Source organism: Hyperolius riggenbachi, chromosome 11, assembly GCF_040937935.1.
Source record: "Hyperolius riggenbachi isolate aHypRig1 chromosome 11, aHypRig1.pri, whole genome shotgun sequence".
NCBI lineage: Eukaryota > Metazoa > Chordata > Amphibia > Anura > Hyperoliidae > Hyperolius > Hyperolius riggenbachi.
Window position 1 is genome coordinate 63,766,424 of NC_090656.1, and position 26,850 is coordinate 63,793,273.

Below are 26,850 nucleotides of genomic sequence, written 5' to 3' on the forward strand. Positions count from 1 at the left end.
CCTGCACAACCTCCTTCACTCGCCCTGCACAACCTCCCCCACCCGCCCTGCACAGCCTCCCTCACTCGCCCTGCACGCCCTCCGCCCACTCGCCCTGCACAACCTGCGCCCACTCGCCCTGCACAACCTCCTTCACTCGCCCTGCACAACCTCCTTCACTCGCCCTGCACAGCCTCCCTCACTCGCCCTGCACAGCCTCCCTCACTCGCCCTGCACAGCCTCCCTCACTCGCCCTGCACAGCCTCCGCCCACTCGCCCTGCACAGCCTCCGCCCACTCGCCCTGCACAGCCTCCGCCCACTCGCCCTGCACAGCCTCCGCCCACTCGCCCTGCACAGCCTCCGCCCACTCGCCCTGCACAGCCTCCGCCCACTCGCCCTGCACAGCCTCCGCCCACTCGCCCTGCACAACCTCCGCCCACTCGCCCTGCACAACCTCCTTCACTCGCCCTGCACAACCTCCTTCACTTGCCCTGCACAACCTCCTTCACTTGCCCTGCACAACCTCCTTCACTTGCCCTGCACAACCTCCTTCACTTGCCCTGCACAACCTCCTTCACTCGCCCTGCACAACCTCCTTCACTCGCCCTGCACAACCTCCTTCACTCGCCCTGCACAACCTCCTTCACTCGCCCTGCACAACCTCCTTCACTCGCCCTGCACAGCCTCCCCCACCCGCCCTGCACAGCCTCCCTCACTCGCCCTGCACGCCCTCCGCCCACTCGCCCTGCGCAACCTCCGCCCACTCGCCCTGCGCAACCTCCGCCCACTCGCCCTGCGCAACCTCCGCCCACTCGCCCTGCGCAACCTCCTTCACTCGCCCTGCGCAACCTCCTTCAGTCGCCCAGCACCAGGGCTGTGGAGTCGGTCCAAAAATCCTCTGACTCCTCAGTTTAGGATTCCACCGACTCCGACTTCTCTAATTTGCATATTACAATTTTGTTGATTAAAAGTATGTAACATGAAATTCTTCTCTTAACTGCCAACGCTTAGGAATTTTACAAGACAACTGAAGTGAGAAGGATATGTAGACTACTATATTTATTCCCTTTAGACTAAAACTAGTCCTTGGTAAGAGTACTTGTAAAAGGTACAAACCGGAACAAAGAACATCTATCAGGCCCTAGGCAATGTAAGTGTGGGTACATGTAAGAGTGATGTGCAGGTACTCTGCAGGGGAATGAGGAGATTGTAAACAGACAACACCTCTGTGTTCAATGTGCACAGCATTCTCAGTGGATTCCCTGCAACTCTGTGGGGAGTGCATATGTAGAGTATAGTACTACTGTGTAACAAAGTAAACCTGAGACAGATGAAATTAAGGTTTTATACATACCTGGGGCTTCCTCCAGCCGCCTTCAGGATAATCAGTCCTTCGTTGTCCTCCTCCACCACCTGGATCTTCTGCTATGAATCCAGGTACTTTAACCAGTCTGGTGTAGTGCGCATGCACACACTCCGCCGCCAGGAGCATACCACACCTGTGCAGCACTATTGCGCAGGTGCAGAATGTTCCTGGCTGTGGGAGCGGCATGCGGCCGGACAGCGCTGACTGGCTGAATTACCAGGACTCATAGCAGAAGATCCGGGTGGTGGAGGACAGCGAGGGACTGATTAGCCTGAAGGGGGCTGGAGGAAGCCCCAGGTATGTATAAAACTTTACTTTTCATCCGTCTCAGTTACCCTTTAATTTGTAGTTACCAAACCAAATTTTAACAACATATCAAATTATTTGATTTCATCAGCAAAAAGAGTGCATACATTTGCATAAATCAGCATCAATGCAGAATTATTTCCATCTCATTGACCATCTCTAGAAGGCCTGGAACCCACTGAAAACCGCAAACGCAAAACGCAACCGCTAGCGTTTTGTCTGAGCGGTTTGCAAGCGGATTCATGCGCGTTTTTGGTCGTGTTTTGCAACATTGTATTTTTTTCCCCAGCAAGTGCCTAGCGTTTTGCGTTTTGCGTTTTTATCCTGATTGGTCCTGTGAATTATTTTTCATTTTGTTACAGTGTGCTGAACCGCAAAACGCTAGCAAAACCGCTCAGTTTAGGTTTTGCTGAGCGTTTCCGCTAGCGGTTCAATACTTTACATTGAAGCGCTAACGCTCCCAAAATGCTGCATGTCCTGCGTTTGCGTTTCTGAGAAACGCAAACGCTCCTGTGGAAGTTGCCCCATCCATTAACATTAGCCCAGCGTTTTGGCAAACTGCTAGCGTATCGCAGTGCTGCCAAAACGCTGCCAAAAGCGCTCCTGTGGGTTCCAGCCCTTAGTGACACAGCTACACATCAGGCTTTATTCTTACAGCATAGATGTTATTTAGTATATATAAGAGATTCCTGTGTACACATCATATATACAGTCACAATCAGATATGTATATCTGACCTTAAAAATACGGGGACTGCTTTATTGAAGCAGCACAAGTAACTCATTTTGATTGGTTTATTTCATTTTTGTGGACTAAGCACAGCTATTACTGTATATATACATTATTTTTAATGACTATTATCTGAGAAATAGAACATTTTATCATATTTTCTATTTTAATTACAGTTACAAATTCATTAGGAGTCGGAGTCGGTGCATTTTTTCCCGACTCCGACTCAGACTCCAGGCACCCAAAATTGCCCGACTCCACGACTCTGACTCCACAGCCCTGTTAAAAATACGGGGACTGCTTTATTGAAGCAGCACAAGTAACTAATTTTGATTGGTTTATTTCATTTTTGTGGACTAAGCACAGCTATTACTGTATATATACATTATTTTTAATGACTATTATCTGAGAAATAGAACATTTTATCATATTTTCTATTTTAATTACAGTTACAAATTCATTAGGAGTCGGAGTCGGTGCATTTTTCCCGACTCCGACTCCAGGCACCCAAAATTGCCCGACTCCGACTCCACAGCCCTGCCTAGCACAACCTCCCCCACCCGCCCAGCACAACCTCCCCCACCCGCCCAGCACAACCTCCCCCACTCATCCAGCACAACCTCCCCCACTCATCCAGCACAACCTCCCCCACTCATCCAGCACAACCTCCCCCACTCGCCCAGCACAACCTCCCCTACTCGCCCAGCACAACCTCCCCCACTCGCCCAGCACAACCTCCCCCACTCGCCCAGCACAACCTCCCCCACTCGTCCAGCACAACCTCCCCCCTCTGCCCACTCGCCCAGCACAACCTCCCCCCTCTGCCCACTCGCCCAGCACAGCCTCCCCCCTCTGCCCACTCGCCCAGCACAACCTCCCCCCTCTGCCCACTCGCCCAGCACAGCCTCCCCCCTCTGCCCACTCGCCCAGCACAACCTCCCCCCTCCGCCCACTCGCCCAGCACAACCTCCCCCCTCCAGCACAACCTCCGCCCACTCGCCCAGCACAACCTCCGCCCACTCGCCCAGCACAACCTCCGCCCACTCGCCCAGCACAACCTCCGCCCACTCGCCCTGCACAAGTTAAATCTCCCTTACTCGTCCAGCACAACTTCCCTCCCATTCGCTCATCACAACCTCCCCCACTCGCCCAGCACAACCTTCACCTATCACCCAGCACAGCCTCTGCCCATTCGCCCAGCACAGCCTCTGCCCATTCGCCCAGCACAGCCTCTGCCCATTCGCCCAGCACAGCCTCTGCCCATTCGCCCAGCACAGCCTCTGCCCACTCGCCCAGCACAGCCTCTGCCCACTCGCCCAGCACAGCCTCTGCCCACTTGCCCAGCACAGCCTCTGCCCACTCGCCCAGCACAGCCTCTGCCCACTCGCCCAGCACAGCCTCTGCCCACTCGCCCAGCACAACCTCTGCCCACTCGCCCAGCACAACCTCTGCCCACTCGCCCAGCACAACCTCTGCCCACTCGCCCATCACAACCTCCCGCCCACTCGCCCAGCACAACCTCCCGCCCACTCGCCCAGCACAACCTCCCTCCCATTCGCTCATCACAACCTCCCCCACTCGCCCAGCATAACCTTCACCTATCACCCAGCACAGCCTCTGCCCATTCGCCCAGCACAGCCTCTGCCCATTCGCCCAGCACAGCCTCTGCCCATTCGCCCAGCACAGCCTCTGCCCATTCGCCCAGCACAGCCTCTGCCCATTCGCCCAGCACAGCCTCTGCCCATTCGCCCAGCACAGCCTCTGCCCATTCACCCAGCACAGCCTCTGCCCATTCGCCCAGCACAACCTCCCCCACTCGCCCAGCACAACCTCCCCCACTCGCTCAGCACAACCTCCCCCACTCGCTCAGCACAACCTCCCCCACTCGCCCCCAGCACAACCTCCCCCACTCGCCCCCAGCACAACCTCCCCCACTCGCCCCCAGCACAACCTCCCCCACTCGCCCCCAGCACAACCTCCCCCACTCGCCCAGCACAACCTCCCCCACTCGCCCAGCACAACCTCCCCCACTCGCCCAGCACAACCTCCCCCACTCGCCCAGCACAATCTCCCCCACTCGTCCTGCACAATGTCCCCCACTCGCCCAGCACAACCTCCACCCACTCGCCCATTCACTCAGCCCCCCCACACACACATACACACACTTGCCCAGCACAACCCCCTCCCCACACTCTGCGATGGGTCAGTCTGGACTCTGGGGAGTCCCCTCCCCGCCCCCTGCCCCCCTTATGATGGTTGGTCAGTCCGGGCCCTGGAGAGCTCCCTACTCAATGGTGGGTCAATCCAAGCCCCCGGCCAGTGAGTGGGTAATTTTGGGCCCTGGAGAACCCCCTACTCAGTGATGTTGAGTCGGTACAAGCCCTGGAGAGCTCCCAGCTCTGTGATGTTGAGTCAGTCCAGGCCCTGGGGAGCTCCCCACTCTGTGATGTTGGGTCAGGGCGGGCCCTGGAGAGCTTCCAGCTCTGTGATTGTGGGTCAGTCCGGTTCCTGGAGAGCCCCTCCCCCTCTCGGTGATGGTGGGTCAGTCCGGGCCCTGGAGAGCTCCCCGCTTCATGGTGGGTCAGTCCGGGTCACTGACAGCTCTCTGCTCTTATGTTGGGTCAATCCAGGTCCTGGAGAGCTCCCCGCTCTGCGATGTTGGGTCAGTCCGGGCCCTGGAGAGCTTCCCGATCTGCGATGTTGGGTCAGTCCGGGCCCTGGAGAGCTCCCCGCTCTGTGATGGTGGGTCAGTCCGGGCCCTGGGGAGCTCTCTGCTCTGTGATGTTGGGTTAGTCTGTGCCCTGGAGAGCTCCCCAATCTGCGATGTTGGGTCAGTCCGGGCCCTGGAGAGCTCCCCGCTCTGTGATGGTGGGTCAGTCCGGGCCCTGGGGAGCTCTCTGCTCTGTGATGGTGGGTCAGTCCGGGTCCTGGAGAGCCCCTCCCCCACTCAGTGATGATGGGTTAGTCCAGGCCCTGGAGAGCTCCCCGCTCTGTGATGGTGGGTCAGTCCGGGTCCCGGAGAGCTCCCCGCTCTGTGATGGTGGGTCAGTCCAGGCCCTGGAGAGCTCCCCGCTCTGTGATGGTGGGTCAGTCCGGGCCCTGGAGAGCCTCTCCCCCACTCAGTGATGGTGGGTCAGTCCAGGCCCTGGAGAGCTCTCCGCTCTGTGATGTTGGGTCAGTCCGGACCTTGGATGGTGGGTCAGTCCGGGCCCTGGAGAGCCTCTCCCCCGCTCTGTGATGGTGGGTCAGTCCAGGCCCTGGAGAGCTCTCCGCTCTGTGATGTTGGGTCAGTCCGGACCTTGGATGGTGGGTCAGTCCGGGCCCTGGAGAGCCCCTCCCCCACTCCGTGATGGTGGGTCAGTCCGGGCCCTGGAGAGCCCCTCCCCCACTCCGTGATGGTGGGTCAGTCCGGGCCCTGGAGAGCTCCCCGCTCTGTGATGTTGGGTCAGTCCGGGCCCTGGAGAGCCCCTCCCCCACTCCGTGATGGTGGGTCAGTCCGGGCCCTGGAGAGCTCCCCGCTCTGTGATGTTGGGTCAGTCCGGGTCCTGGAGAGCCCCTCCCCCACTTGGTGATGTTGGGTCAGTCCGGACCTTGGAGAGCTCCGCTCATGGCTGTCACACTGAGAGAGGAGTCATGTTTCACCTGTGTGTTTGTTCTTTGCACTATTGTCTATTTCAAGGGAAATATGAGGAGTTTACATTATTTGTCTTTTCCTACAGAGCTGAGTCACAGAAGGTCATGCAGTTCAGGTTTATTCATTTCCCACAACCAGGGACACTGCAACGGACATTATTATTATTATTATTATTTTTTCATAAAGCGCCAACATAATCCATGGCGCTGTACAAAGTAAGGTACAAACACTGGGTATATAATGATACAGACATTGGAATACACCAAATATAGACACTGGTAGAAAATTCAGAATTGGTAGACATAGTAATTACAGTGACAAATGTAACATGATGATCAAAATGTAAAGCTAATCCCAAGACACAATTGGTGAGAGAGCCCTACCCTTGCGAGTTTACAATCTAAAGGAACAGGGAGGAAATAAGAGGTGGGATAGTATACAATATTGTATGCCTAGAGGCAGTGTGTTTTTAGGTAATATTTAGTAGTAGCAGTGGAGTGTTGTACCGTGTTAGCCATGAGTAAAAGCAAGAATATTTTGAGTCAGGATGATACCATTTATTGGCTAATTTAAAGAGTAAGCCTTCGGCTGTCCAGATTGAAGTCTGACGAAAGCTGCACAGACGAAAGCTTACTCTTATTCTTTTAAGTTAGCCGATTAAATGGTGTCATCCTGATTCAAAACTTCTTGCTTTTAGGTTATATTTAGTAAGAAGTACAACTTGGCTAGGGGTTGAAGAGGAATGGCTAAAGGTAAAGCATATGCTTGTCAGAAAAAGTGAGTTTTGAGGGAGCATTTAAAGATATCTCAAAAGTTGTGGAGAGACAGATGTGTTTTGGAAGGGGATTCCAGAGAAGGGTTGAAGCACGTGAGAAATCTTGTATATGTGAATGTGAGGAGGTGATTCTAGAAGAGGACAGAAGATTGTTGTGTGTAGATCTGGGTTTACGGTTGGGTTGGTATCTGGATACTAGTGAAATGTACACAGAAGAGAGATTGTGGAGAGCTTTGTAGGTTAGGGCTAAGAGTTTGAACTAGATCTTCTGGTTAATTGGTAGCCAGTGAAGAGCTTGGCAGGAGCATTGCCACTTTACCACCACCAGGGACACCGCCAGAAGTATTGCTTCTTTCCCATGACAGCAGCACTCACCTGCCTCCAGTTGCAATGCACTTCACTACAACTTAGAAGGATCTGAGCACATTTAATAAGATATAAATCATGTGGGTTATTGGTGGGTGACAAACAATACTTACTCTCATCTGTATGCTCTTCTCCAGCCAATATGAAGTGCCTGTGGAGATGTCTTGGTTTCCCGGCTGCAATGCATGGTGGGAAGAGTACTCACATTAAGCGAACTACATCTCCCAGAATGCATTTTGGCAGTGACCCGAGGAAGTGGTACCGCTGGCAGAGCTTGAAACTGGCTGTGGAAACTCCCCCCTCCCCCCCCCCCTCCAAAAAAATAAACAGCCCACACTATTCACCCGAATATATACTTGATAAGTAGGTGCTGAGTTCCTTTTTTAGCATGAATTCAGTGGTATATTTTCAAATTCTAATTTATTTTCTCTTTTATTTCTTATTTCTTTCTAAATGCCCCTCCACATTTTGCTGATCACAAGGCCACCATAGTTAACCTAATAATCGCCGCCCTGTACCAAGCGGAGCAATCCGTTTTCAACCAAATCACAAACGTAGTGCCTGCTGCAGTTTTCCTGCGGTTGGGGTAAATCAGAGGTGCCCACACTTTTTCAGCTTGTGAGCTACTTTAAAAAAATTAGCAAGTCAAAATGATCTACCTATGTACAATTTTAGGAACACACTTGTATATACAGAATGGAAAATGTAGTGGGGTTGGGATCCACCATGACGTCCTTCGCGATCTACTGGTAGATCGTGATCTACCTAATGGGCACCACTAGGTTAAATGAATGGATGCTCATGCAAATCGCATGGCAAACGCGGTGCTTTGCGATCTTGCTTTGCGATCTCCCATTTAAAAAAAACTTCCCTTGGCATCTTTTTTTGTTTTATCTTTGGCACATTTGGAATCACAATCGTGCCCACCGATTGCACCCATAATCTCTGCAAATCGCACTTAAACATAAGTGAAAATTGCAGCGCATCATGATTTCATTGTTGAAGGGCTGTTCTACAACTCCAGGCAGAGGAAGCTTGGCTGGGGAGGGTTGTCGCAGTGAAGCCTCTGTGTACCTGATTTTCCCAATCAGAAGGTACCGTATTTGCGATTATTCAGGTTGGAGTGAGCTCTGAGGTCACCCACAATGCTGAATTTGTAAATCAGCTCTTTACGCAATTTTCTGACAGGTTTACTGTTGGATCAATTATTTCCAACATCTGATTTCCGATCGATTTTCTGTTCACTTCTATGGAAAATCGGTCGGAAATCAGATTAGACCTCAGATTGGACATGTTGGAAATAATCGATCTGACAGTAAATCTATTAGAAAATTGCATCATGTGTATCTAGCATGGTGCTATGAGCTTGCTGCGCAATCTGTAACTCGAATTAGAGCAGAGATTGAGGTTATCCCCCAGCTGTCCTCACTGGTATTGCAGCATGTGTAGAGGGAGACACCAGTTATCTCCTCTGCATGCCTGGAATGTATTCGGGAGCAGCAAGTCTACACCTGTCCAGGTAGCCGCACAGACCTGCTGCCTGATCAGCACAGGAATACATTCCTCCCAGACACACATTCCTCAGCACAGCATGCTGGATGCTGGGGCAGCACAGTGGCGTAGTGGTTAGTACTCTCGCCTTGCAGCGCTGGGTCCCCGGTACGAATCCCAGCCAAGCACTATCCGCGTGGAGTTTGTATGTTCCCCCCGTGGCTGCATGGGTTTCTTCCGGGCACCCCAGTTTCCTCTCGCATCCCCAAAACAAACTGACACACACACACACACCACCCTTGCAAAAGTATTCGGCCCCCTTGAGGTTTTCCACATTTTGTCACATTACTGCCACAAACATGAATCAATTTTATTGGAATTCCACGTGAAAGATCAATACAAAGTGGTATACTCGTGAGAAGTGGAATGAAAATCATACATGATTCCAAACATTTTTTTCAGGGCAACAATGGAATGGTTTAAAACAAAACATATCCATGTGTTAGAATGGCTCAGTCAAAGTCCAGATCTAAATCCAATCGAGAATCTGTGGCAAGATCTGAAAACTGCTGTTCACAAACGCTGTCCATCTAATCTGACTGAGCTGGAGCGGTTTTGCAAAGAAGAATTGTCAAGGATTTCAGTCTCTATATGTGCAAAGCTGGTAGAGACATACCCTAAAAGACTGGCAGCTGTAATTGCAGCAAAAGGTGGTTCTACAAAGTATTGACTCAGAGGGCCGAATAATTACGCACACCCCACTTTGCAGTTATTTATTTGTAAAAAATGTTTGGAATGATGTATGATTTTCGTTCCACGTCTCACATGTACACCACTTTGTATTGGTCTTTCACATGGAATTCCAATAACATTGATTCATGTTTGTGGCAGTAATGTGACAAAATGTGGAAAACGTCAAGGCGGCCAAATACTTTTGCAAGCACTGTATACTAGTGACCTTAGCCCGTTTAAAAACGGGCTAAGTCTGTCACTGCGCATGCGCCCCCCCCCCCCCCCCCCGCATCCACCAGTCCGTCCTTCCGCCCGCCCGCCCCTTGGCCCGTCATGCCCTGCAAGCCGCGCGTCACTCCCCCCTCAGTGTCTCTGCGTCCTGCACATGCGCAGAGCGCAAAAGGACACACAGAGGGACATGGGACGCAGAGACACTTAGGGATTATTATAGAGGATACACTACAGTACATGCATAGACATATGACTATGGCAGGATTAGATTATGAGTTCCTCTGAGGACAGTGACATGACTGTGTACTCTGTACAGCGCTGTGGAAGATGTCAGCGCTATATAAATACTAAATAATAGTAATCTCCTGTCACAGTACTGGCATAATCTGCTCCGAGCTCCAGGAACGCCCCATCTAGTATCATTACACTGGGGGGTTTCATAGAAACTACACAATACTGTACATACATAGACCTATAACTATATTGGGGACTAGATTGTGAGCTCCTCTGAGGGACAGTAAGTGACAAGACAATATATTCTCTGTACAGCACTTCAGAAGATGTTGGCACTATGTAAATACTAAATAATAACTACATTTGCAATGGTTACCTTTCCAAACCAGCCTTGCTCAGCACAGGATCACAGCAGCAGAAGTGTGAAAGCCACTTGGTTAGTTCACCTCTTCCAGTCACTGGAGAAATAGGAAAACAGATGGCTAAAATAAAGGGGGCCATACATTTGTCAATTTTCCTGTTCAATCGACTATTCAACTGAATCATTTTATCAGATCAGGGTAAGAATTGATTATGTTCTGTTCTGTTCAATCGATGGAAATTGTGTCAGAGCATTGAGACAAATTGTTCAGATTGATTAGTGAAGGAAAATCGGCAAAATCTCGCTTGCAGTGTGTGGGCCACTAGTTGATCAACTTTCCATTGACCACACTGTTGTTGATCACCCAATAAAGTCGTTCTCTTAATCGCTCAGTGGAAAATCAAGCAATGTATGGGCAACAATTCCAAGAATAGAGCTATCTTTTAAGACTATAGAATGCCTGAGAGAAAAAGTGTTGTGTGTGTCTGCAGCATAGTCTGCACAGCGTTGTGTGTGTGTCTGCAGCATATTCTGCACAGCGTTGTGTTTGTTGTGTGTGTCTGCAGCTTATTCTGCACAGTGTTGTGTGTGTCTGCAGCATATTCTGCACAGCATCGTGTGTGTCTGCAGCATATTCTGCACAGTGTTGTGTGTGTCTGCAGCATATTCTGCATAGCATTGTGTGTGTCTGCAGAATATTCTGCACAGCATTGTGTGTGTCTGCAGCATATTCTGCACAGCATCGTGTGTGTCTGCAGCATATTCTGCACAGCATCGTGTGTGTCTGCAGCATAATCTGCACAGCGTTGTGTGTCTGCAGCATAATCTGCACAGCGTTGTGTGTCTGCAGCATAATCTGCACAGCGTTGTGTGTCTGCAGCATAATCTGCACAGCGTTGTGTGTCTGCAGCATAATCTGCACAGCGTTGTGTGTCTGCAGCATAATCTGCACAGCGTTGTGTGTCTGCAGCATAATCTGCACAGCGTTGTGTGTCTGCAGCATAATCTGCACAGCGTTGTGTGTCTGCAGCATAATCTGCACAGCGTTGTGTGTCTGCAGCATAATCTGCACAGCGTTGTGTGTCTGCAGCATAATCTGCACAGCGTTGTGTGTCTGCAGCATAATCTGCACAGCGTTGTGTGTCTGCAGCATAATCTGCACAGCGTTGTGTGTCTGCAGCATAATCTGCACAGCGTTGTGTGTCTGCAGCATAATCTGCACAGCGTTGTGTGTCTGCAGCATAATCTGCACAGCGTTGTGTGTCTGCAGCATAATCTGCACAGCGTTGTGTGTCTGCAGCATAATCTGCACAGCGTTGTGTGTCTGCAGCATAATCTGCACAGCGTTGTGTGTCTGCAGCATAATCTGCACAGCGTTGTGTGTCTGCAGCATAATCTGCACAGCGTTGTGTGTCTGCAGCATAATCTGCACAGCGTTGTGTGTCTGCAGCATAATCTGCACAGCGTTGTGTGTCTGCAGCATAATCTGCACAGCGTTGTGTGTCTGCAGCATAATCTGCACAGCGTTGTGTGTCTGCAGCATAATCTGCACAGCGTTGTGTGTCTGCAGCATAATCTGCACAGCGTTGTGTGTCTGCAGCATAATCTGCACAGCGTTGTGTGTCTGCAGCATAATCTGCACAGCGTTGTGTGTCTGCAGCATAATCTGCACAGCGTGGTGTGTCTGCAGCATAGTCTGCACAGCGTTGTGTGTGTCTGCAGCATAGTCTGCACAGCGTTGTGTGTGTCTGCAGCATATTCTGCACAGCGTTGTGTGTGTCTGCAGCATATTCTGCACAGCGTTGTGTGTGTCTGCAGCATATTCTGCACAGCGTTGTGTGTGTCTGCAGCATATTCTGCACAGCGTTGTGTGTGTGTCTGCAGCATATTCTGCACAGCGTTGTGTGTGTCTGCAGCATATTCTGCACAGCGTTGTGTGTGTCTGCAGCATATTCTGCACAGCGTTGTGTGTGTGTCTGCAGCATATTCTGCACAGCGTTGTGTGTGTCTGCAGCATATTCTGCACAGCGTTGTGTGTGTCTGCAGCATATTCTGCACAGCGTTGTGTGTGTCTGCAGCATATTCTGCACAGCGTTGTGTGTGTCTGCAGCATATTCTGCACAGCGTTGTGTGTGTCTGCAGCATATTCTGCACAGCGTTGTGTGTGTCTGCAGCATATTCTGCACAGCGTTGTGTGTGTCTGCAGCATATTCTGCACAGCGTTGTGTGTGTCTGCAGCATATTCAGCACAGCGTTGTGTGTGTCTGCAGCATATTCTGCACAGCGCTGTGTGTGTCTGCAGCATATTCTGCACAGCGCTGTGTGTGTCTGCAGCATATTCTGCACAGCGTTGTGTGTGTATGCAGCATATTCTGCACAGCGTTGTGTGTCTGCAGCATAATCTACACAGCGTTGTGTGTCTGCAGCATAATCTGCACAGCGTTGTGTGTGTGTGTGGGCGAGAAAGATCTTTTATGAGGATTGTTGAGCTGTTTTATGCTGAAGCCGTACAGGTGAGAGAGTTCAGAATTTCTTTTGTGTTTTTCTGCAAATCTCCTGTTTAGAATAATATGTCATTAAACTGTGTTCTGCGCACTCATGCCCCGTATACGGTTTCATTGCTGCGCGCTGGTATTAACCCCTTCCAGCCTGTGGTTCATTTTTTCCTGAATCACGTTCTGCCCCCTCTGATGAATCTCTCGTCTTCAGAACTGAGCAATTTACCATGGCTGCACTCTCCATGCATTGCTATGGCAATATCCACAACCAAATTATTATTTTAAAGTTTGTTTTTCTTGCCATAAATAAAATCCTGCCTCCTGATCTCTAACCTCTATCAATCTAAAGTGGGAGTAAGACCGCGGCCGCGCAGGCGCAGTGGTTTTCTGACTTTAAAGTCTGAAATTACGGAAGTGAACTGGAGGCGGTGCTTGGAGCATCGATGAGTGGCTGCGTGGGCACAGGATGTCTGGGTAAAGTCAACTTTTTCTTTTTCCCCTACCCTCTACAGTAGTCCTTTAAGACTTTTTTGGTTTACTTATCTATTTGCCATAAATACCTCACAATCCTTGCAAAATTCCTTGTAATTAATGTATCTGGATGACACTATATGCAAAAAAAAAAAAATATGTCCCCTTCCGATTGTATATTCTAACATTGTCAGTCAACAGGAATAGATTCTGAAGAAGGCTAAATTAGCCAATAAACTAGAGCTTGTATTTTACAGACAGGAATTGGGTTTTGAATCGGGTTAATAATCCTGATTCGAAACTTCCTGTCTGTAAAATACATGCTCTAATTTCCAGCAATACTTAGCTACTAAGATGAGGAAGTACTCATTTCATATCAGCATTTCTCTCCCTCCTGCCTCTTCCCCCACCACTTGCTTGTAGAGTCAAACACAGGCTTGGGCATAGAATGATTTGTCTGTGATCTGTCCATACAGGAGCAACTTGCTAGTGAGGAAGGACTAAAGCATGCCGGCAAACTAGTCTAGTACATCTGTAGGTAACTTTTCTTCCATAATAGCACCATCATTTGGACAATCTGCTCTGTTCAAAAGCCTCTGAGTTCTGTTTGTGATGTTTACATTTGGTTGCTATCATTGCTAAACTTTTTTCCTATGCCACTGTCACAGTAGACAGCAGCTCCGTTTCTATGGGCATGCAAATAGTGCAATCGCCGGGGAGCCGGATTGAGCAGCAGGAAAGGGGGGCGCAGCGGCGGGGGAAGTGAGCATAGTAGTTACAACTCCCCTTCCGCCACCGATCCCCACAGCCTCTAAAAAAATTTGCTAAAAAGTTACCTCCTCGGCTAATCCTCGGCTAATATGTGAGTCAGTGGAGCAGAATGGAAGGTGGAGCAGGTTTTGTTACTGGCAGAGGAGCATAAGGATCATGCACTAGTAATTCTGCTCTTGCCAGCTGTCTCCCTGCTGTGTCCGTGCCCCACATACACTGCAACATGGTGTGCAGAGTGCGCTGCTCAACTCTACCTGTGTCCACTGGCTTGTGGAGCAGAGCGTGCTAGCAACGTGTCAGTGGTGCAATGATTGGGGATTCTTCATGTGTGGCAATCACTGTGTATCTATGACCCCATCTAGTGGCGTCTTGAGACACAACTATCATCCTTGTGGCACATCTGACTATGGGGAGAGGGGTTGACTTGTACTGGAGGCCCATCTGACTACTGTGGAGGTAGCTATACTGGGGAGGGGGCTTATACGCGAGTCAATCATTTTTTCCTGGTTTCTGAAGGAAAAGTGGGTACGTCGGCTTATACGCAGGTCGGCTTATATGCGAGTATACACGGTAATTATGGCAGCCTCCATCTCTCTCTCTCACTTGTGAAGAGAATTACATGTGTGTGGCTGTGAGAGGATACAGCTCATCATACATAAGCATATACTGTATAAATATAGGCCAGGTGAGGTGGAGCTTGGTTGTACCCTGTCTGGGGTCAGGAAATGACAGAATATCTCACGAAAGACACGAACCGCAGTAAAAACCGGACAAATCTTGACTGGAGTTAAACTACTTCTGGGCCCACGGAGGCCATGCTGAGACTCTCAGCTTCAGTCAATCGAAAGTTCTAATCCCATTATTTACCAGAAATATATTTATATTGTGGCACGGCGGCGGTGGAACACAGCCCGGTAGGTGTGTGTGTGGGTTGAGGCCTCCATCTCATCTATATATGTTTATTTTTAGTATACGGCCAGGGCACGAGGCATCGTTGTGACTGAAAACAATTCAGCATTTCCTTATTTTAGCAGTAAAATGTAATTTCTTCTTTGTGACAATTCTGCAACTCAGTTTTAAGAATGTATTATAGAGGTCATCCTCTTCTAGTGTGTGCCAGACTGCCAGGCAAATTCTCGGCTCCCCAGCAGTCTAGGACACGCCTCCTGTGGGAGTCCTATTATAAACTGGAAAAGTGATGCACCTCCCCACACAGAGCTGGAAGGGAGAGGCCAAGGATTCCAGTAAGGCCTGGAACCCACTAGAAAGCGCAATACGCTATTCCAATCACTAGTGATTTGTGATAGCGTTTTGCAAGCGATTTCTCTGCTCCTATACAATTCATTGGAATGGAAACGCTCCAAAAAATGCTGCATGTCCTGCGACTGCGATTTCAATCGCTGTAGTGATATCTGTCCAATCCATTTACATTGGCAGAGCGTTTAGGGAAATTGCTAGCGATTGAAAGCGCTCCCTACATGCTCAAAAAATCTCTCTAGTGGTTTCTCGGCCTAAGGCCTGAAACCCACTAGGAGCGCTTTTCTGAGCGCTTTTTGATTTCAGAAGTTCTTTCTAATATATTGCTATGGGTGTGATCCCACTTGAGCTATGTGATTTTATAAAAATCCCCCATAGCATAGCATTAGCAAGAGCTTATTCAAATCACTAGCGCTTAGAAAATGCTGCTAGTGGGTTTGAGCCCTAATGTTCAATGACCAGATACATAGCCCCATCGCACCCCGGGTATCCTGAAACAGATGCACGGCAATGGAATAGTTTCCATTGCGTGCGTGTTGTGCGGAGCATGCTGCAGATTCTCGCACGGCCGCATCTACCCGCACCCGCGTCCCATCTCCTCAGTTCACATCTGCATCGGGAGGCGTGGTCAGCAGCAGAAGTGATGCGATGCGGCTAGGTAGCATCACTTTATGAATGGAAAAGGGCCCTAAAACAAAGGTTGCCTTCAGAGTGTTGTGAGTTGAGCAGCTACGGGACATTAATTCCCGGGTTTTTTCTCAAGAGGAAGCAAGTTCAGTATTTACAGGAAGCTGTGGTGGTTTCCCAGATGTCTTCCTGTCCCTGGATGACTCCTGTCTTTTTTGTGCCCCCCCCCCCCCCCCCCCCCCCCCCGGCCTCTGGGTGATCTGACTCACAATTCCGTGTCACTTTACTTCGCAGAAGGTCCTCTGCCCTCTGACAATTAACCTACAAAATCCCAACTTTCTTACCGCAGAGAGACATCCTGCTGAGCTGACAATGCTCAGCGAACGGTTTCCACCAGTCATCAGAATAACGCTGCAGTCAGGTCATATGCAGCGATTGTTTCTTTGCCAGTAAATAAAAAACATTTATGGATGGGCGCAAACAGGATGTTTGAAGGGGTAGAAAAAGTGGATGATTTAAAAGGAAGCCTAGAGTATTTCACAACAGAAGAGTTTAACGTGGCCTACAGATCTGAGCACAAGACCAGACCAGCGTACATCTGTGAGCTCATCCGACCAGATATATCCCCCAATTACCTCTGCCCCGCGCATTTCTCACGCCCATGCATGCCTACAGGACTTTTCCTGTACTCCAGCAGCACAGATTATTTCAGGAGAGTTAGAGAAAGTAGCAGAGTCCCCCAACAGCACAGAGTATAGAGGAAGGAGCAGAGTCCTCCAGCAGCACTAAGTATATCAGAAGAGGAGAGTTAGAGGAAGGAAGGAGCAGAGTTCTCCAGCAGCACAGAGTTTATCAGGAGAGGAGGGTTAGAGGAAGGAGTAGAGTGCTCCAGCAGCACAGATTATGTCAGAAGAGGAGAGTTAGAGGAAGGAGCAGAGTCCTCCAGCAGCACAGAGTATATCAGGAGAGGAGAGTTAGAGGGAGGAGCAGAGTCCTCCAGCAGCACAGAGTATATCAGGAGAGGAGAGTTAGAGGAAGGAGCAGAGTCCTCTAGCAGCACAGAGTATATCAGGAGAGGAGAGTTAGAGGGAGGAGCAGAGTCCTCCAGCAGCACAGAGTACATCAGGAGAGGAGAGTTAGAGGAAGGAGCAGAGTCCTCCAGCAGCACAGAGTATATAATCAGAGGAGAGTTAGAGGAAGGAGCAGAGTCCCTCAGCAGCACAGAGTATATCAGGGGAGGAGAGTTAGAGGAAGGAGTAGAGTGCTCCAGCAGCACAGAGTATATCAGGAGAGGAGAGTTAGAGGAAGGAGTAGAGTGCTCCAGCAGCACAGATTGTCAGGAGAGGAGAGTTAGAGGAAGGATCAGAGTCCTCCAGCAGCACAGAGTATATCAGGAGAGGAGAGTTAGAGGAAGGATCAGAGTCCTCCAGCAGCACAGAGTATATCAGGAGAGGAGAGTTAGAGGAAGGTGCAGAGTCCTCCAGCAGCACAGAGTATATCAGGGGAGGAGAGTTAGAGGAATGGACAGAGTCCTCCAGCAGCACAGAGTATATCAGGGGAGGAGAGTTAGAGGAAGGAGCAGAGTCCTCCAGCAGCACAGAGTATATCAGGAGAGGAGAGTTAGAGGAAGGACCAGAGTCCTCCAGCAGCACAGAGTATATCAGGAGAGGAGAGTTAGAGGAAGGAGCAGAGTCCTCCAGCAGCACAGAGTATATCAGGAGAGGAGAGTTAGAGGAAGGATCAGAGTCCTAAAGCAGCACAGAGTATATCAGGAGAGGAGAGTTAGAGGAAGGCGCAGAGTCCTCCAGCAGCACAGAGTATATCAGGGGAGGAGAGTTAGAGGAATGGACAGAGTCCTCCAGCAGCACAGAGTATATCAGGGGAGGAGAGTTAGAGGAATGGACAGAGTCCTCCAGCAGTGCAGAGTATCAGAGCTGAGGAATGTCAGACAATGGGGGGGAAGCCTTTTCCTGCGGACACTAAGCTGCTTTCCTTGGTCTTGGCGTCCTGGCAGGAGATCCTGGAGGTTTAATACAACATGTGTTGTGCTGGAAGCCTCTGGGGTCAGGGGAGGGAGGGGTCTCCATGGGCTGATCACTTCTCTGGCTGACTCATGTCAACTTTCCTGCCAAAAGAATGTTAAAGTAGGACTCCGGAGGAACTGGAAGTAGTGAGAAGTGCTCCGTAATTTATACTTCATTTAAAATGCTGCAGCATCCTTTATTTCAGTATCTCATATTGGTCTGTGTGGCCATGGCTGGAATCTGGATGTTGGTCCTGACTGGGCATCAAGTGACAACGCTGACATGTGCCTCTGTCATATCCTCAGGTCTCCCATCCCCTTTGTATAAGCCGTCTTTCTTGTTATTGGGTGCTGTTAAGTTAATCATAATCGGACCATTTTATTGCTTTTAGTGGTGCAACACTTTCCTTCGTAGCTCTTAAATAGTTTAACCGGCACACATAATCTTGGCATCATTTCTTTATGGCCAATATGGATTCCTTTTGCCATCTGTGTGTTAAAATAGTGCAAGGAAGCGTAGGAGTTTAGGAGTATCTCCAGTTCATAAGATTATTATCTATTGCATAATACTGATTATTCTGGAGGATTCTTGGCCTCAGCAAGTACTGTTATAAGTGTATTTTTTTTAAAAAAATTTTATGACCACTTCATACCGCAATGTAAACGGCTTGCTAGTCTAATATGACTGAGCTGTCTGACTACAGTTTAGCGTGCAGGAGGCTTATGCAGGACCCGTCAGTGACCCTCCCACTGGATTGTTGGGGTGACACTGTGGGTAACGAGTGCTGTACAGATACACTGCACAGCTGTAGCCAAGCAGAGTGTTCTGTTCAGTGGAGAGGGGTGGAGCAATGATGGGAGTGATGAACAATGCACTCGTTCACCTTAGTCTACACTGATTGCTCGTAATCCAGCGTAACTGATCGAAGCGTCATCATGGCTGAGACTGAGTTGGACGACCACCCCTGGCCTTCTCATGAGGGCTACACAATTGAGCTGCTGGTTAAGAAACCTGATTAGTTCCCTGGAAAGTTCTGGTTCAGCCCCGACAAATTTCAGTACCCAGAGCCAAAATTGGCCATTCCCAATACATAGTCCCTTAACAGCTATGTAAACCCCCATCTGCAAGGAATTTGTATGTTCTCCCCATGTCTGCGTGGGCTTCCTCCGGGCACTCCAGTTTCCTCCCACATCCCAAAAACATACAGATAAGTTAATTGGCTTCCCCCTAAATTGGCCTTAGACCACATGTGTCGAACTCCAGACCTGGAGGGCCAGATCCATGCCAGTGTTTAGGATGGACTGAGAAAGATAGGAATGTGTTCTACCAGATGGACCGCACCTTTCCTGATTCAGACCCATCAATTCATTTGAGCTGTATCAAAAATGTGTGAGGATCTCGGCCCTCGTAGGACCGGTTTGACATACCTGCCTTAGACTGTGATACATGCACTACACAATACATACATAGGCATGTAGCTATGGCAGGGACTAGATTGTGAGTTCCTCTGAGGGACAGTTAGAGACAACATACTCTGCACAGCGCTGCATAATATGAGACCAGTAACACCTGAATAAAACGTCTCATGTTCAGCAGATTCTTCTGTTGTGGTCAGGTAAGCGGGTTGGATCGCGGCGTTCCAGCACATACCAGGATGCCATTACGTGATGAGTGTCTTGTGACCGCAGACAGCACAATGGCTGCGCACTCCATGCAATCGGTGGGTCAGTATGACCCCGTTCTACATACCTCTCCTTGTTCTGCTGCCTTCTGCAAATACATCAGTCCAGACTCCAGAGGCATTGTGCCATAAAGATCACTGGTTATTTTTTTTTTCTTGTTTATAAGTATGGAAAGTAACTATGACTGCAAATATACCTTATAAATGGGGAATTATACAGAATTTATATACAAAAAAAATATTACTATATTCTGCAGTAAAATACCTCTGCGCTTGTTGTGTTGTCACTGGAGTGAATGCTTCAGGACAAGTCCAAGGTAAAAAAAAAAACAAGATCTACTTAACTGGGGCTTCCTCCAGCCCCTGGCAGCCTATCTGTCCCTCGCCGCAGCTCCGGGGTCCCCCGGTGCCCTCCGTTGCAGATGCCGGCCTGGCCAGAACTCTTCTGCGCCTCTGCGAGCGCACAGTTGCTAGCAATTGCGCTCCCATAGCCTGGAGCATGCTGCGCAGACACAGAAGTACTGCACCTGTGCAGAACGCTCCAGGCTACGTGAGCGCAATTGGCGTGGCCGCGCTTGTGCAGGCGCAATAGCCCCCGAACTTAACTAGGTCGGCATCTGCAACAGAGGGGATCCCGGAGCTGCGGCGAGAGACAGATAGGCTGCCAGGGGGTTGGAGGAAACCCCAGGTAAGTAGATCTAGTTTTTATTTTTATTTTTTTTACAGCCCCAATGAGTCCTTTAAGTAAATGTAACATGATCTATTCTTTTAAAACCGAACCCCACAAAGTTTCCATCAAGTAATCCGATGTTTCTCTTTGTTTCAGATAATGTTAGACAGTTTGCCTACATCCGATTTACCACTGGAGATGCCATGAGCAAGAGGACAAAATTTGCCTTACTTACCTGGATCGGGGAGAATGTTGGCGGGCTACAAAGAGCCAAGATCGGCACAGACAAGAGCCTAGTGAAAGATGTTGTGCAGGTGAGTTCTTGTAGCACCATGGAATACCCATCCAGCTCAACGTATTTACTGGAACTTCTCAAATATGTAGAATAAATGGGTAGCCCATAAAGCCGTTTGATGGAGGTGTGGTGACCAATGGAGTTCAAGGACCTGCCAGGGGACATACAAAGTGAGATGCAAACCAAGGAGCTCCTGATGGTGTGGTATATTGGGACTATGGGCCAGGGTCACACAACATCATAAATGTGCAGGATACTCACAAAAGTGTGCTGCAAGACCAGCAACCACAGTATATTCGTTGGTGAGGAAAACCCGTTCTCACTCGGGTTCTTGACTCTTTGATGGTGCGGGTTGCACGCCAAAAAAAGTAAAATGTGGGGTTCAAAGGAACCCACAAAACATGATTAGCGAGCCACGTTCGGGGGGGAGGGGAGGAGGCACCCCAAAAATGTAGGTGTGTGGATGTGGAAAAAGCATGTAGTAATGGCTTACCTTCTATAAAGAAGTGGGTAAGCCTAATTACACATTTTTATTAGGAAACAGACGCGTTTCATGGATGACCGTCCACTTCCTCAGATCAGTATAAAAAGTGTCTTAAAACCAGCATTTTTCAAGCAGAGAGCACCTATATCTTCATATAGGATATATGGATATATATATATATATATATATATATAGATAGATAGATAGATAGATAGATATAGATATAAAGATATATATATATATATATCTGAGGAAGCGGAATGCGATCTGTGAAACGCGGTATCGATCGAGTGTCTGATTCCTAATTCTTTATAGAGGTAAGCCATTTTTATATGCCATTTCCACATCCACACACTTACATTTCTGGGGTGCCTCCCCCCCTCCCAGTTGTAAAACCTTTAGCACACGCTCGGACAAACTCGGCTCAGGCAGCCAATTATGATTGCCTCTGCCTAGAATCCAGCGTGTGTATGGCAACCCCCCAAACAGAAAGATAGATTTGGCGGAGCAATGGCCGAGGGCATTGTTCTCTTCACCCACATCGTTGATCTGTCACACTCCATTTGCAATCTCTAGTGGGCCCCAGCCTGTACCCTGCATTAACTCATTACTAGCTTCTATATTGTGTCACATTCGATACAAGTTCATCGTGACTGCACTGCAGAGTTTGCCCCCCAATGCAAGACTGTGTGTAATAACCTAACAGAAGCAGCCGCCGGCCCCTGGCCGTATTGGCAGTTGTCATGTCTGTCTCTTCCTGCCAGGATCCTGTGTCTGGCATGTTCAGCGGCAGGTCAGGGCGAGTGGGACGAGAGGGCCCAATTCATCATGAAACCTCCCTGGCATGGTTGGACGTCAATAGCAGCCAGTGTTTCATGGTCGAACAAACAGGCGCTTGTACTCAGTTAGCGGAATGCATTGTTGTGTCTCCATAAACGTGTCAGATGTGTCCAGCATAACACGGATCGCACATAGCAAGCCGGCCCTGTCTGATCTGTAGAGAGGGCTTCTGGCTATAGGACACACAGGATCTAAAGGTCTGTACACATGCTAGATAAAAATTGGCACACACCAACGGGTGAGGTCACTGACACATTTCCCAGCAAAAAGAAACTAGTAGTTTAAACAACGTTGTTTACACACACTGACATTCCACCGATTATGTTGTTCAAAAACTGCAGACGGAAGTGACATTTCACACGACATGCACACATGCTCTGGAACAACGTCATTTGAACGACTTGTACATACCGGCCGATTTACACGATATCTGCCCAAAAGTCACCTGAATTTATCTGCCGGATGGATAAGGCAGAATACCTGATATCGATTGCTGATGTTAAAGTGGCCTGAAGCTCCAACATAACATTCAATAAAAATGTGTTTTTTTACTTTTTATCACTCATACAGTTATCATATTTGCTTTTGTGCATAAGTAATATTGTCTGATTACAAATTACAAGTTTCCAAAGTGTAGTTTATCTTGCCCTAAAAGCTGTTAACTGCTTTTTATTATATATTAACATCATCTAATGAGCTATTCTTAACTGTGTTTGTGTGTCTGAAGCTCCTTTTCACTTGTTACACTGTGTTTACACATATCTATCAACATTGGAATGCAAACAAAGATACTGTTATCTCCAGTTTGGATGCGGATTTGAAGCTGAATAGCAGGACAAAGTGATTTGTTTAACCATTTCAGTAATGTTCTGCTAAATAAAATTTCTGGGATAGTCGCTTTCAAGCTGTGAGGAATCTTTAAGAGCAAAGTAGAAATTCTGGCTTTCAGACCACTTAAGCTACATTTTTACAACGATTGTCATCCAAAGCGCCAAAATCTGTCCCACTCTATATCTACTCCACACGTACCATACTCGACACACACTACACCACACAAACCTATTACACACGCCACACAATCGCGCACAGATCACATGCACATAGCAGCTGTACCCAGACATACCACATACGCACATACATTCCACAGACATGTATATCACACATCATGCTAAATAGACATTCTCCCCCACTATACACCTCCTATATACAGTTCACATCACCACCACCAAAACTTCTGGCCATTTATGTTATTACTGATTAATATATAGTGCTAGCCTAGGGCAAGCTCTAAGCTGTGCAGGGCGGGAGTGCGTGCGCCATTGCTCTGCACACACAGCGTCATGGCAAATCACTACAGGGCAGGGAAGGAAGGGGGTGTGTGAGGAGTGAATGGACACAGCGCCATGGCCAATCAGAGTGGGGCAAGACAGGAAGGGGCGTGTGCAGAATGGAAGAGCACAAAGATTAACGGGGTCAGACTTGGAAATGATTATAGATCATACTTGTGCCCTGGTCTTCTGGCGTCCATGTAATAAAAGCACTTGGGAAAAAAATGGCGCAGGGAATTGCCACTACTAGAATATCAGTATAATTAACGTTATTCTACCACTTTATTCCGATAGTAAAATATTGGTATTCTTTACCGATATTTTACTATGATCTAACCCAAGCCTAGCCTACTCTTACACAAAATCCTCCCTCTACCAATTACTAAGCCTTAACCCTCCCTAGTAGTGCCCGACACTTAATCATCCCTATCCCCCCGTCAACCCGCACTTTGTCGCTTAAATCTTAACCTCTCCCTTGACTCCCCCCCCCCCCCCCCCCTCCCCAAAGCCGTGTAGGAAATTTGGGCACCGGAGTCGCCCGATAAAATAGCGGGCACTGAAACTTCCTGCTATGCAAATTTAGCCGTAGACTCACACATTACACACTTCCTCTGGGTAGCCGTAGACTCACACATTACACGTTTCCCCTGGGTAGCCGTAGTCTCACACATTACACGTTTCCCCTGGGTAGCCATAGTCTCGCACATTACACGCTTCCTCTGGGTAGCCGTAGTCTCGCACATTACACGTTTCCCCTGGGTAGCCGTAGTCTCACACATTACACGCTTCCTCTGGGTAGCCGTAGTCTCACACATTACACGCTTCCTCTGGGTAGGCGTAGTCTCACACATTACACACTTCTCTGGGTAGCCGTAGTCTCGCACATTACACGCTTCCTCTGGGTAGCCGTAGTCTCACACATTACACGCTTCCTCTGGGTAGCCGTAGACTCTCACATTACATGCTTCCTCTGGGTAGCCGTAGAATCGCACATTACACGCTTCCCCTGGGTAGCCGTAGCCTCGCACATTACACACTTTCTCTGGGTAGCCGCAGACTACCCAGTCCTCACCCCGTACACACTCCCTCTGGGCAGTCATAGACTCACACATTATACACTTCCTCTGGGTAGCCGTAGTCTCACGCATTACACACTTCCTCTGGGTAGCCGTAGTCTCACACATTACACGCTTCCTCTGGGTAGCCGTAGTCTCACGCATTACACGCTTCCTCTGGGTAGCCGTAGTCTCACGCATTACACGCTTCCTCTGGGTAGCCGTAGACTTGCACATTACACACTTCCTCTGGGTAGCCGCAGACTCGCACGTTACACGCTTCCTCTGGGTAGCCGTAGACTCGCACATTACACGCTTCCTCTGGGTAGCCGTAGACTCACACATTACACACTTCCTCTGGGTAGCCGCAGACTCACACATTACACGCTTCCTCTGGGTAGCCGTAGACTCGCACATTACACACTTCCTCTGGGTAGCCGTAGACTCGCACATTACACGCTTCCTCTGGGTAGCCGTAGACTCGCACATTACACACTTCCTCTGGGTAGCCGTAGACTCGCACATTACACACTTCCTCTGGGTAGCCGTAGACTCGCACATTACACGCTTCCTCTGGGTAGCCGTAGACTCACACTTTTTTCTCTCTTTCAGAGTTTTGCCAAAGAGATGGTCATCACAGACCACAAAGACCTGGAAGAAGAGAACATCAAATCTGAACTGAAGAAGGCTGGCGGTGCCAACTATGATGCCCAGGCTGAGTAACTTCCGCATGCTGCTCCTCACCGATCGGCTAAGAGGCCGTCCCAACTGGAAACTGGTGGAAATGAGCCTAAAAACTGGTTATTTCCCAGCACCCATCTCTCCTCTTATCTTCTTCTGCCCGTCTGGTCTCCACAAACCCACCACCGTATCCCGGCTGCCTCTGATGTGGACATTGTCATGGCGCCTGGACCCGCCATCTTGTGCTGGCACAGCACCACCAGTCCAGCTCGCTTCTGCATCTCACAAACAAGACAAGGAGAACCTGCGTGTTTTCATAACATTCCTCATTCTGTATGATTATTACGGCTTGTGTCAGAAACCCGCAACAGCCTCATCGAAAGCTGAGATACCCACCCTTATACCAGTTTTGGAAAATATTAACTCATAATGGGTCCCTAATGAGTACTATAACAAAGGAACATTATTTATTTTAGCCCCATTGTAAGATGTTGACATGTCACATCCAATATGTACAGTCAAAGCTAGGTTCTCTGTTCCTATACTGATAGTAATGTAGCTACAGTGTGTGCTCATCTCTGCTGTGCTACTTAAATGCTTTCCATCTGTAAAATCTGCCCTACTTATCTTTCCTAGGCAGATGGTTATTAGTACAATGGGAGTGACATGTCAGGTTCTTAAAACAGAGCTAATAATAGCTATATAAATTACTCTAGGTGTGCAGGAACAGTAGCTATAGCTCCTGCTTTGTGCAGCTGGGTACTTTTTCCGGGAAGAGAAGAATTTGTGGGCAGTTTGTGCTCCGGACAGTGTACTGTCGTCATGGTCACGTCCAAGCGCCATCTGAGTTTATGCTCAGATTTGAAAAACTTTCAGGCAGCTGCAAATTGAAACTAAGAGATCTTTTTGACAACATAAAGTCATAAAAAGACCTGCTTAACATAATAGCATTTATTTTTTTCACATTTCCCCTTTAAATGAAGCTGTTGCGGATCTCTGCTTTTTGTTTTTTTATATGGAAAATCTATTATGTTCACTGTGATTGTGGCTATTAAAAGTGTACCTGTCACAAGAGAAATACAGGGGCTGCTGTTGCTAGCCATCTTTGAATTTAAACGTTTTGTTTTCTGGTTGTACTTTTGATGCGGTCGTTCTAAAGCCTTACTTGGTTTGCAGGAATACCCGTAGATTAGAAGTGGGGAAGGGAGACCAACCTGCTCACTGTGCTGCTTCTGTGCCAGATATTTATACTTAAAGTTCACCTGAAGTGAGAGCGATATGGGGGCTGCCATATTTATTTCCTTTGCAGCGATACCAGTTGCCTGTTTTAGGTGTGTGATTGACACTACTGCAGCCAAATAGATCAGCAGGAAGCCAGGGAACCAGTATTGTTTTATAGGAAATAAATATGGAGGTCTCCATATCACTCTCACCTCAGGTTCACTTAAACGCTACCTGCACACATCAAAAGATCATCCATAAATATAACAGTTGACCAGATTGTGTAACATCAGCAGCAATTGCTGGAGTTGGATATTTCTGGCCGGTAAATCTTGTTTTCCCAGAGCCAGACCATTCCTTGATGCCTGCTAAGAACTCCCCCTTCATACCAATCAGCCTACACATTTGGCTGATCCAGGCATGTGTGTCAGTATAGCACACTGACTGTTGCTTCAGGGCCCTTCCACACTGGCGCGGTGCGTTGCGGTAAATTGTCACACTGCTACTGCAGGCATATGAAACCCTAGGGGAAGTTGCTGCACCGGAAGTCCCTAATCTAACGCTAGCGCAGAACTATGTTACCATGCGTGATCCGCGGCGACCTGCGGAGATCTACGACGCTGGGTTTTAAAAAACAGTTGAAATTGCGGCGCGCATGCGTGGAAGCAAATTTTTACAATACACTTCGGTGCACTTCCTCATACCCCGAAGCAGGAAGTGATCAAAAGCTAATGCTGTGTTC

The 26,850-nt window shown here is 48.7% G+C and overlaps 1 protein-coding gene across 1 annotated transcript in view; it reads left to right on the forward strand.

Moving 5' to 3' along the window:
- The window catches only part of COTL1 (coactosin like F-actin binding protein 1), a 37,406-nt gene extending 11,403 nt beyond the window's left edge, over positions 1 to 26,003 (forward strand). Inside the window, exons 3-4 of the mRNA XM_068260927.1 lie at positions 20,361 to 20,518; positions 24,819 to 26,003. Coding sequence (XP_068117028.1) covers positions 20,361 to 20,518; positions 24,819 to 24,929 — 269 coding nt within the window. The 3' untranslated portion in view covers positions 24,930 to 26,003. The remainder of the gene's footprint in view (positions 1 to 20,360; positions 20,519 to 24,818) is intronic.
- The last annotated feature ends 847 nt before the right edge of the window (positions 26,004 to 26,850 follow it).